At 38.0% G+C, this 12787-nt stretch overlaps 1 protein-coding gene across 2 annotated transcripts in view; it reads right to left on the reverse strand.

Moving 5' to 3' along the window:
- NOAZFP (nucleolar atypical zinc finger) overlaps positions 1-12577 on the reverse strand; it is a 16379-nt gene extending 3802 nt beyond the window's left edge. The window contains exons 1-8 of one of the 2 annotated variants that reach the window (XM_024736105.1): positions 12403-12563; positions 11920-12015; positions 10390-10521; positions 8686-8705; positions 8514-8584; positions 6377-6456; positions 3863-3989; positions 3300-3404 (exon numbers count right to left, since the gene is read on the reverse strand). In XM_024736105.1, the coding sequence (XP_024591873.1) occupies positions 3300-3404; positions 3863-3989; positions 6377-6456; positions 8514-8584; positions 8686-8705; positions 10390-10509 (523 nt within the window). In that variant the 5' untranslated portion in view covers positions 10510-10521; positions 11920-12015; positions 12403-12563. Of the gene's footprint in view, positions 1-3299; positions 3405-3862; positions 3990-6376; positions 6457-8513; positions 8585-8685; positions 8706-10389; positions 10522-11919; positions 12016-12402 lie in introns of both variants that reach the window. The other variant, XM_024736106.1, reaches the window with a different exon arrangement.
- Between the last annotated feature and the right edge of the window lie 210 nt (positions 12578-12787).

Below are 12787 nucleotides of genomic sequence, written 5' to 3' on the forward strand. Positions count from 1 at the left end.
CAAAAAAAAAAAAAAAAAGGATATAACTTCAATTTTTAAAAGAATAACTGTCTCCATTAATATATATTCTCTCCTCGTGTTGTAGGCTATTGCCATTTTTTGCAAACTTCTGATATGAGAATAGAATACTTCAGGTGGAAAAGCGTGACTATGAAGAGAAAATAATACTCAAGTGGGCAGGAAAACAGATGGAAAAATCCTAAAATATTTTATCTCTATTTTAGTCAGTAAGCCACATTAATTTTGGTCATTATCTACAATTAATGCAAATGTTAATGCAAATAATGCTCTTAAACGTAAGAGCAAATATTTTAGAAAAGCCAATTTGTCTGGCACATATTGAATATGCCAGAAAATGAAAGACAAAAATAATTAAGAGAGGTATAGAAACAAGAAAACAAACTAAGCCTTACCCTGATATAGTCTAAATATAAACTATTAACTTTCAATTTACTTAGAGGTTTTGAAAAAGTAAAGAAAACAAAAGGAAATCTATCTTTATAATTCAAATATTGCAGATGTTTCTAAGTTGGGGATTCTTTTAAGTTTGCCTGGGTCATGGGGAGCTTTTTCAATCTGAACAGGAAAGTATTTTTTTAAAAACTCAATGATGATTTCTCAATTATGTGTATTATTATTGCTTCTGTCCAACCATCCTTCCACAGTGACACTGCTATTTCAGATGGATTTATATTACCTGTCCTACATGCTAATAATAAAAGTAAAAATCAACTGAGTACTTATTTTATATATATAAGGAATATAAAAGTATACCAAATTACTCCAATAATAACTATATTATTTCAGTCTGTGGAGGAAAAAACCTGAAATCTCAATCATTTCTACTTGAAGGTATGCCTAGAGAGTAATTAGGTTCATTCTTCATTCAGTCAAAAGAGGATATATATCACCAAAATGCTACAAATCCCTTTCAAGTACAGAACCAGAACACAGACTGAAAGTACAAAGTGCCCAACCCAATTTCCCTGTGCACCAGGCATTTCTGATACAGAATCTTCTCCCATCCCCACCACCTGAACCTTTGTCATGCCACAATGACACAATCCCAAGAAACTCGTTGTTGTCTATCACACCCTCACCCGTACCGCCGGAAACCCAAACCACTAGGATGGGATGTGGCCTTGCCAGTCTTCTTTCCCTAATTACACCTCAAAAACACACAGGCACTCCACTTCACTGCCCTGTTATTTTTCTCCCCAAGAGATAAAATCTTGAACTTATATAAAAAATGCATTTCTCCCAGATTCTAAAAAATATTGTGACATTCCTAGTTTGAGACTGGGGAATGGTTTTCTTTTTAAATCTATTTCTATGTCTTCATAGTATTTTAAAAGAAAGCAGGTTAGAATACATCAAAGCCTGCTGACAATAAGCCATTTAAATTAGAAGTCCCTGGGCCACTTTCATTATTTTAAAAAATAAGGGCAGAGTACACACATGTGTTTTGTTTTTGTTTTTGTTTTTTCCCCTCAAAACATACTTCCCACTGGTTATACAGGTAAAGAAGTATTTTATAGAATTTCCGTATCTTCCAATTCATAGTTGTACGCTCAAATCCAAAAATGATGAGATATGACCTATTAAGGGAATAGAAACAAACTATCTTGGGGACTTATATGTATGATTAGGACAGTGTTTCAGAGAAAATATTTCAAGTAGTGGATGGCAACTGGCGAAGGAAAAATGACAAAGAAAAAATAAAGCAATAAAAAAAGGAAAGAAAGATGATAAATTACAGTAAACCAAGGAAACCTGTGAATGTGCAATGAGAATGACTTTAACATGAGGTATCAAAGGCATGGTAATAAATTTATCTTAAAATCCTTTCAATTATTCAGTGTCTTTATTTTTCCTTTGTCTTTTACTGAATCACTAAAACTTCTTTTTTTTTTTTTCCAGTATGCGGGTCTCTCACTGTTGTGGCCTACCCCGTTGCGGAGCACAGGCTCCGGACGCGCAGGCTCAGCGGCCATGGCTCACGGGCCCAGCCGCTCCGCGACATGTGGGATCTTCCCGGACTGGGGCACGAACCCGTGTCCCCTGCATCGACAGGCGGACTCTCAACCACTGCGCCACCAGGGAAGCCCACTAAAACTTCTTGATGGAAATATAGCCTTATCACTTACAGTTGCCTGTCTTTGGGGTTTAAATGCTACAGAATACACAAAGTTCCCAAGTCCCAAATAAAATAATTCAATTTTTATATTGTACATTCTGCAGAAGCCTAGGAACAGCTCAAAAAGGCTAACTACTCAGAGATGTTCCTTTAATCTTTTGAGATTTTCTTTATAAATATCACAAGAATTACATATGTGTGTGTATGTGTGTCTTAGACTGATGACTTATCAACTTTAAATTTATAGATAAGTATAGGGATTGGCATTTCATAGCAGAACAAGAACCAAATTGAAGAAAGTGAATTTGGAATTTGAGTCTTTCCTACAGTGGTATCTACTATTTAATAAGGGCTTTCTAAGTGACAGGTGCCATACTTATGCTTTATATGGGTTCTCACTTCAATTGACTCCTTGAAAAAATTAGCATCTTTCTTTAATAAATAACAAAATTCAGGTTTAGAAAGATTTGGTAAGTTGCCCAAAAACATATGGCCAATAAGTAGAATTCGAGTAATGTCTGAATCTAAAACTTGAGCTTCTGAGAATCAACAGAATAGAAATAAAATAAAATGCAATCTATCTCTAAAGATGATACCACGAAACACTGGTTCTCAAACTAGAATACACATGAGAGCTCTGTGTGCAGGTTAAATACAGATGCCCGGCACCTGCCACCCACTTAAAGATAGAATCTCCAGGGATGAGGCCTTGACACCTGTACGTTTAAAAACCTCCACAGGTGTTTCTGATGCACATTCCTGTCTAACACTCACTGGAACCAACTAGCAGGAACAAACTAGGGGTATACCACTTATCTGGGGACACCTGAAAACAGGGTGGGGGAGGGTATGTTAGTTGTTATAATAACTTGGAAGTGAAAATGACTTTTAGCATTCAGGAACAGGGATGCTGCAAGGCCTGCAGTGCCTGATCAATCCCACAAGATGAAGAACTGACCCAACCAAAATGTCACTGGCACACTGTTGGACAAAAATGGACTATATGCGTTCTAAGTTTTTTCTACCAACAGAAAATAGATATTGAATTAAATTACAGTCCATAAGAGGCCGCATGAAAAACTAGATTCCTTTTTCATTAAGTTTAACACTTATACTATTAAGAATCTTGGGTATAAAGAACATCCAATATATAAAAACTTACATTTAAATGTTTCCGCTTCTAAAACCTGGCAGCTGGCTTGATGTTCAAACTGATCATCTTCACAAAGAAAGTTATGGCAAAAAGAACAACTGAAAATTCTGCCCCCTATTGGATTAAAGAACAAAACCCACAAATGTAAATACGATAAAGTTTAATTTAAAAAACTTCTCTGTAAAACTGCTCAGAAAAGATGGCAAGTTATTTCAGATTTACACTAAAATATCACGGCAGTTTTTGTTCTGGCAAAGGCTACAAAGAAAACTGACAAATTGAACCATAAAAGAGTGAACTCCCACTGTACCCTGGCTACCCACGTATACTCACAATGCTCAGAGACACTTCCTCCCCTTTTACTCCCCTCCCTACCTGCCTAGGTAAAAATCCTAGTATTGCCTGATGCTGCTGGTAGAAATCCCTTTTCCAACTAAACTGACAACCAAAACAGTGCCAGTACTTATGATTGATAGTATCCTAAAAAAAAATCATAAAAAAAGAGCACCCAGAACGTTTCAAAGTCAGCCTTCACTTCCAGCAAAGCTCGTCATTTGTATGTAACCACTCACCATGGTCCCAGACTCCCCGTTCACATTCCACACACTCGGCATCAGTAAGCGGGCAGGCACAGGCGTGTGTACTGAGACACTTCCTACCATGACAAACCCAAGCTTCACAGAAGTCACATATTGCACCCTGCAACCAAAGAACATGAAAAATTAACCTCTGACACAACTGGCTGCAGCCATAGTTTAAGCAGTGGCAACCACCAAAATCGTATACATTTAGCCACTTATCAACCTTCAGTGGTAACGAGTGGCTTCATTAAAGAAAATGTACTGTTTAAGCCAAAATTAAAGAGTGTTTCCTGAAAATCAAACTACTTCACCAATAGCTATTTACAGTATACAAATCTATAAATCAAAAGGAAAAGAAGCAGAAGGGAAACTATACACTTAACGCTAATATTAATCATTAAAATAAGTCAAAGAGCTGACAGTGTTGCCCCCAAACTGAATTTTACAATAAATCAAATGAAGTCTAGAGCCCATAATTTAAGCATTCCCGTCTATAGCAATTCTGGTAACTAAATGAAGTTTTTTCAAATACTAACATTCCTGACTTAAGAAAGTTCCTTCTTATCTGTGTAATTTATAAAATAAATATATAGCTTTTCTAGAATAACAGAGAGAAAATATTAAACTTCTGCCAGCATCTTTTTAAGGCAACTTATGCATTAAATCATTATTATATCTCTTTGTTAAATAAAACTAAAATAAAATATTTGGAACTAAATGACAGGGTAAGACTTTCCAATTCTCTGTCAAGGTAAGACTGTAAGACTACACACACCTTTAATAACACAATGACATCTACACAACACTAAGAGCTAGAAAGAATCTTAAGGAAATGGAATTGGATGGCTTTTCATTTACAGGTGAGGAGGGACAGGGGCCTGAGACTAAGTCCAAGTTCTAGAGCTACATTAGAGCTGAGCTGTGATTCAAATCCAGGTCTTCTAATCCTCAAAATTCACTGTTCTACTATTCAAGGCACTGTAACAAAAGTGGAAAAGAGCAAATAGGAAGAATGTTTGGGGACTTGTAAAAATAGATTACCAGTGCAGATAGCAAGTCCTCGAATCTATCTCTTGGATTACTCAGGGTTCTAGCAAGAGCAGAATGACACATTAAACTGGGTCATCCAGGGGAGTTTAAAGAGATAATTCACAAAGAACAGGGAAGGGCTTCGAAAACGTCAGGGATGATGCAGATACTACCCCTAGGGCTGAAGGGCCAACGGCAGGGAAGGGAGGGAGGTTCTACAACCGCAAGAGAGAGCCAGCTGTATGCAGAGGACTACCTGGTCATATGGAGAGGAACTGGTGGCCAATCCATGTCGAAATCAGGACAAGCTGGTAGGGAGTAAGCTGGGAGAATAAACACCCGGATCATAATTTCCTATCATCAGGTCTCCTGCCAAAGTCCTTTTTGGGCGGCTGAACCCAAAAAGAAGCCCTAAGTAAGACACTGATCCAGCCCACCACACAAGTCAGGCTCCCAGGGCAAATCAGGGGGAAGAGTCGGGGAGAGGGACTCTTAATCAGCAAATAGAAGATGGCCAGAAAAATCACTTTTCTAGAATTTAGAGCTAATGATGCATGATTCTACTTTAATGTATTCTTTATATAAGAGATCATTCATACTCATACAACTCAGTGAATTAAAAAAGTAATAATTTGATAAATCTGGACATAAGCAAACTACCAAGGAAGATTACAACAGCTTCTGAATAAAGATAACACTGACGATCCTATACTTAAAATAAAGGATTTTCACAAGATGATTATGAATAATTCCAACTCTTCTATAAGACAGCCACTCATGAAAAATATAAAGGTCTGCCTCATGATGGAAAATTATGAATATTCTACTATAAATATTACTTTCCTCATGGACTGACATTTGGACCTAAGAATAAATTCACACAATAGAATATATAGTAAAACTGGCCAAAAGGATAACATTTTTTTTGAAAAAAAGAGCAAAATGCCTCACACAATGCAACTGCTTCTATTATTTAAAATAATGAATTTTCTTTGAAACGTCTACATGTAACGAAGAGATAACGACATGTAATGAACTACATGTAACTACATGTAGTAAAGAGCATAATTCTGTGTTAACTACGTACTCTTTTTTGAAACGTAAAGCTTTAAAAAAACAATTAATCCTAGGTTCTTTTGGAACTACGTTGCTTATTTAACCAGAAGACTGAACCTTAGTTTAGCAGCACTTTCAGTATAGTAAATAATATTTTGTGATGTCTAATTAAGATATATTAGAAAGGTATCACTAACAAATGAATGTTGTTTAGGTCAACATTAGATGAGTCTCCCTTCCTTATACATTTCCCAATAAGAAAGAAGAAAGCAGTAAAAAACAAGTGGGTAATAAGTGAAAATCATACAAAAACATGCCACAGATAATCCAGATAACTCCAGACTGATTACATTTGGTCAGAATGCCTTCTCCTTATCCTCGGAAACCTACTGGTCTAAAATATAACTACAAGAAGCTTACCACCATGGCAAGGCCAGTACTGTAGACACCAGCATGTTTTATGACACAGTCAGAAGACTTCATCATGCACTTTGTTTTCCCTAGCAAAGAAACAAATTTTCACTATTAGTCTTGCAAAGTATTACATGCAAATATTCACTAATTCCTCTTTTTATCTAGCCCAAGTTCCTATGGAAATAATTTGAAAATAAAGAGAGACCAGCACTATCTACTGCTTATATAACTGAAAAAAGAAAATGAATATAACTGAGACCTCATTACCTGAGTCAGATCTTTTGAGATTAGGAACTTATATGATAATTCATGTTTGTACTAAAATCAAAATTTGAAGGTTATGCTTTGTAATCTAATAATCACTAAAGCAGTTAAAAATCTTGTGAATTTTCAGGAGAATTCAGGGAGATTTTTAAATGATATGCTTTAAAAGTGAATTTTACACTTTGTAATTCACAATAAACACAGTCTGATTTGAAGTTACTGCTTCTTTCTTTCCCTAGAACATATCAAACCAAAGCAAATCAAATAATAATTATGCAAATTATCTGGTTCATTTTTTTAATGTTTAACCATAGTTAAAAACTTACAAACTTAGCCCCTGGGTAAACATTCTTCTAAAAGAATTGTCAAGTAGTGCCCAAATGAGCACAAAAATCAGGAATATAATGATAAAGCTAAAAATCACAATACAGCCACAAGAGCTCTTATCTAGCAGCGAATTACCAACCCGAAACACTGTCAGGACATTCACTTATCACATGCTGTGAGAGGATTAATGGTGACATATTAATCACGCATCTCAGACTCCACAAAGCAGCACACGAAAGAAACAGAAGATGCTCAATTTTCCACTTCCTTGATTACCTAAGAAACAAAGCTAGACAACAGGAAATGGGAAGAGAAACAGGAAATGAGGGGCAGCAGCCCCCTGTCCAACACTAAAGACAAGAATCAGGGAGTGGGAAGTGTATCCGTGCACAGCACCACAAACGCTGAAAACAGGGGAAAGGCCTAGCGACAGCTTATCTCAATCTCCACAGTCTATTTTCTCACTCTACATCCATTTGTCTTTTGTAAATAAGGATATAAAAACTGGCAAATGACTGGTCTATCTAGGCCAGTGTTCTCTTTTCCATTAATTACATACCTCAAAGCTGTCTCTGAAAGCTAGACCTACACTAGAAACATTCAGGGGTGTGGCCCTAAGCCTTCCTAACTTTCTGCAATGTTATCATGCATAAACACATTTAAATGAGCATATCTCAAATTGTGTTTCACCTGAAACTATTATCCTATAAGCAAAGGGGATACTTGTTCAAATAAAAGTTTGGGGGACAAACCTGGAGTAAAGACAATTAATCAGGTTTCTCTACTGGAGGTCTTCAGAACCTTTAACACATACATAGGTAAAAGAACTCTCCCAGGTGGGAATGAGGGAATGAAACACGCAGCGTGTCTCAAATGTATGCTCTGCTTTAAGAAATACCTACTAATATCTCAAGTATTCTGTGGAAGACTATTTGGGAAACATGGATCTTGTTCTATGAACTACTATTTAGTTTTACTCTGAATAATCATTTACTCTGAATAAAAGTTTCCACTTATACTTGGGAACTAGGTAAGTGGCTTAGGAACTCTATTCCACTCACTTGGGAATACATGTGAGGAAATTCAAGAGTCATACGCTAAGAACCAAACAGAAAAACAACTGATCACAAAAACTGGCACCAGGTAAATGTGGAATAAAATTATTTTCAACAGCCTAACACACTGCAGGCAGTATCAGCAGAAATCAAAATTTAGGAAAGTAAACAAAGGATATCGACAAGACTAAGACAGTATAAATAAAAATGCAGCATCACCAAATGTTATTAGTCTGAAATCTAATCTTTCCACGTTTCAAACAACACGTGGTACCTTTATCTAAACTGTATCTTAATTATTTTCCAGCATTACATCAAAGAGACAAAACCAAGGCTTGACAGTTTTTTGATAGGCCAAATAACATTTTATGTAGTCTTATTAATAGTAAGGTATAACATTACTGTAAATGATAACGATGAACCCACAGGTTCAAACTGATTAAATGCCAAACAAATGTTTGATAAAAGAAAAGCATGTGTTTTGATCATATACTTACCACACTGTGCACAAATTGGTAACTTCTGTACAGAATTACAAAAATAGCAAAATGCTCTATTCTTCTGCCGTCTTGTCATGTAAAAGAAAATTTTTAAATTTAGTCAATATCAGATAAAAGGTCAGTCTATATTATTATATATAGATAGAAAAAGAAATGAATAAAAATTTACCTCTGACACTTGTCACATTCCTGTAAAACATAAAAACGTAACATTAATTTGTCTACTGGCTGAAAACTGCAAAGTTACTTGAATTATAAAGAATACCGTTTTTCGTGTTAAAATTTAAGTGACATTTGCCCAAACCCTCCAATTCCACCCATGAATACAAGCATCTATACATACTTTAACAACAAAGGTATGTTTTGGGGCATACCACACTAGAGAAAGAAGGGGCCTTTTCACAAAAGAGGCTAAATACAGTAGTGGTCTGTTTTTTGGATTTTTTTTTTTAAGCAATCAGAAAAATAATACAGAATGAACACAAGAAACAGTAGAGAACACAGTATGTTGAAGCTCACAGAAAATCCAGAATTCTAAACATGGTATTAAAAAGCTCTCCACGATCTGGTCTCTAACCACTTTTCAAACCTCACTGGCCTATTCTCTTTAGATTCAAGTCACTATTTGTCAGCCATTCTCAAAATATGTCTTGTATTTCTTCTTTTCCATGCCTTACTTATTCTAATACTTTTCCCTGAGAAGTCCCTCCTCACTTCTTCACCTACGGGAAGTCCTGGTGATGATCCCACCTCCTCTGTGAACTGTACCCCATCCCCACACTCACCTTTATCACCTCAGTCCTAATGAACCTTAATCCCAATTGTACCTTTTCTGCAGCACTTACCAAAGTCTAGCCCTCACTGTATATATTTATGTATGAGTCATTTCTTTGTCTTCCTTCTCTTCTCCAGAAATCACCCTGGCACGGACGAGGGAGTCCCCACTGTCCTATCTGTGCTATGTCATCTCGCTCCCCCTCACCCCCCGACCAACCCAGTACAAATGCTGGTTAATCCTGGGTTGAGCACCCACCCAAGCCCAACCCATCGGAGTTCTTTCCCTCTCTGAGGGCAACAATATGTGATGTGAGACATGGGAGCTATGGACCCAGTGGCTATGAACCCCCCAAAATGGAATAAAACAATCTGAGAAAATGGAACTAAATAAAAGCAAAAGACAGAACTACAGGTTGTTTCAGGTTCCAGCTGTCCCTGCATCCCAGCTACATCCATGCCCTTCCCAACTACACAAGTTAGCCCATTACTCATTCAATCAACTATTTCTCCCTGAAGTTACTTAGGTTGGATTTCTGTCATTGATAAACATTAAGTAATACAGAAAACAACTGAGCTATAAGCTTGAGGAAACCAGGACTGTGTCATTCAGCTACGTATTCCCCTCAATGCCTAAAATAGTACCTGGCACAGAGTAGGCACACAATACACGTATGAGGAATTAAGTCACATTAAGCATTTCATATGTCTTCAATGAAATCAAAAAAGAAAAAAAAAAGAGGAGTGGGAACGGAAAAAGTAGAGAGGCGTGGAAACAGGAAGATACGGGACAACTCAGAAATATGGTCAAAGGAAGGGAAGAGGTAAGGATGACTTAGGATGAAAAGGCTCCAATTAATAGGACAAACTGAGGAAGGCATACTAGGTTAGAGAAGCTGGAGAATGTCACACAGTTCCTAGTATGTATTCCTGTTCAATACATATCTATTTGTCACCAATGGTAGCCAAGGTAATATGACAGGTTTCAGAAATAACAAAATCAAACAAAATTCACCACTACTCAGTGTTAATGAAAACAACAGACATGCCTTGAACATAGATTTATATAGTTTTTCAATTGATAACCAAAAAAACTTACCATTGAAGCATTGCACGGGTGTTTAGCTAAATCGATAGTGCTTCTTGACGCTCTTAGTTGTTTTTCACGTTCCCGGCGATTCTCTGCCTTCTTCCTCGCACCAGTCTTTTTTTTAGGCATCTCCCCTTCTTTCTACACAAGCAAACAGAGACGATATAATTGCCTTGTTGCATTTGCTATTTTAAAGAAACTAAGGAATAGCAGAATGAAATCTTCTAATTCTCATTAAACTTTAAACTCAACCCAGCTATTTTGATGGCTAAGCACATTTTAAGCCTTTATGCATCATTTAGCACACATCATCCCCAATAGATGGCTGTTAAAATAAGGCACTTATTTGTATTACCAAACAGTTCTAAAAAATGTAAACATCAAAAAGATTTATCCTAACAGCCAAAATGGTTTTCTTTCCCACAGAGCAAAAAAAGTTTCTCTGATATTCAATATTCTTTAAAAATTACTCTGTACCAAGTGAAAAAAAATTATTAGGAATATATAAATAACAAGAATCATTTAAAAGTATATTATTTACCCAGTTTATATCACTTTTTTAAGCCCTATATTCAGATGACCTGATGCTGCCAAGTCTTCAAGTACGTCTAATTTCTCCCATGTAATACCTGAATAAAACATCTAATAGTCAAGTCAAATGACATTAACTACAAAGCCAAACTACCCTCTCCGAAACGATATTAAAGGCATCTGAGTAGCTTTGACTCCCTGAAAGCTGCCTTTCCCGCTACTTTTACCTGCAGTGAGCATGTAATTTTAACAGGGTTCAAATTTAACAGTATGTGTTTACCACACATATCAAAATAAGGACTTTAAAACTGGCTTTTATCAGGTAGTTGAAAGAACTACCTCATTTAGAAAAACAAGGTCTTCACTAAATAACACATTTTTATTTGGCTTTTCATCCCATCTGAAGACACAAGTTCCCTGAGGGTTCCAGCCCTATCTTTCTTGACAATGTTTGCTTCCCAGCCCTGCCTGAAATAAATTAAGCCTTAACAAATGAAGAGATACACGAATGAATGAGTCCATGTGCTTGCTTTGAAATAGAATCTCAAATTTCTTAATATTCTTCAAAGTACATGTATTTTTTTAAAAAGTCTTTTCTAAGAGAGGTTCTCAAAAATCAACTGTGGAATTCCCTAAAAGCACAGATTTAGACTTCTAGGCTCTATCCAAGATCTACAAATTCCAAACCTCCGAGTACGGTTTTAAGTTTCACTGGTGACTGACACACAACCTTCCTGAAGACAAAAATATTCAAAGAAACCAAAGTCGTGCCCATGATACAGGGAGAGAGTTCCATGAAAGCACACCTTGACACACACTTCTCATTACAATACAGCAAAATCATACACCAGCTTGTACCTGGAACAACACTAAGGTCACTCATAAAGTTGTCCTAATTTCCGGGTTTCAACTCTGATGTTGGAATGCCCAATCAAAAAACCGCGCGGTGGTTAGTTGCGACTTAAAAAATATGAACAAACCAGACAAGGAGGTTTAGTGGGTGGTTACCTGAAATAACGTCCAAGTCCACTAGGTCACCCTTCCGGTATTTACAATGACAAAACTTACAGGGTGAAAAGTTGTGTACTGCCCTCGCCAAAGGAGCTAAAAAATAATCACAGGGTGATCACCGGTTGAATTTTCTGCGTCCCCCGGGGAGAACCCGCTGGGAAAGTTGAGCCTCATTTTTTTCTCCTCTAGTTTGTTTTGTAAACTTAAAGAGTGAATTCTATTTCTCAGCGTTATACGGGTTTAAGCCCTTCTCCAGGAACGCTCCCACTTCTTCAGGACGCGGCCCGTGTCACGAAATGAGAAAACAGGCCCGGGGCCACTGAGGCTTTGGAGGCAGAGCCTGCAGCCGGAGGACCCAGCGGGGTGCAGGGGGAGCCCAGGGGAGAGTCGGCGGAGGTGCCACGCGACTCTGGGAACCAACGGCCGTCCCCGCCCGCGGGGCACCCTCCCTCGCGCGCGCTCCGGGCCGACCTCGCTCACCCTCGCGGGGAGGCCGGGCTCACTCCGGGGGCCGAGGGGCAGGGAATGGCGTGAGGTCCGCCCGCGGCGGCTGCAGATCCAATTCGAGGACCACGATTCCGGGGGAAAAAAATGCTACTAAGCCCCGAGGAAGGCGGACAGAGCTGCTTCCAGGCACTAGGAGCCGGACCGGATGTCCTCTGACGTCAGCACGTCGACAGGGGAAGGCCCGCCCACTTCTGTTCGCTCCGCCCCGTCCCTCCCCCTTCCGCGGGGGGCGGGTCTCCCAATCCTAGGCGGAGGACATGACTGAGAGAAGAGGAAAAAATGGGGGAACAGAAGGAGGGAAAGGGTGGAAATTTTATTACCTCAATTTTATGTTTTCAGAAAAGGAGAAATCTAAGCG

Source organism: Neophocaena asiaeorientalis, unplaced genomic scaffold (assembly GCF_003031525.2).
Source record: "Neophocaena asiaeorientalis asiaeorientalis breed wild unplaced genomic scaffold, Neophocaena_asiaeorientalis_V1.1 scaffold7, whole genome shotgun sequence".
NCBI lineage: Eukaryota > Metazoa > Chordata > Mammalia > Artiodactyla > Phocoenidae > Neophocaena > Neophocaena asiaeorientalis.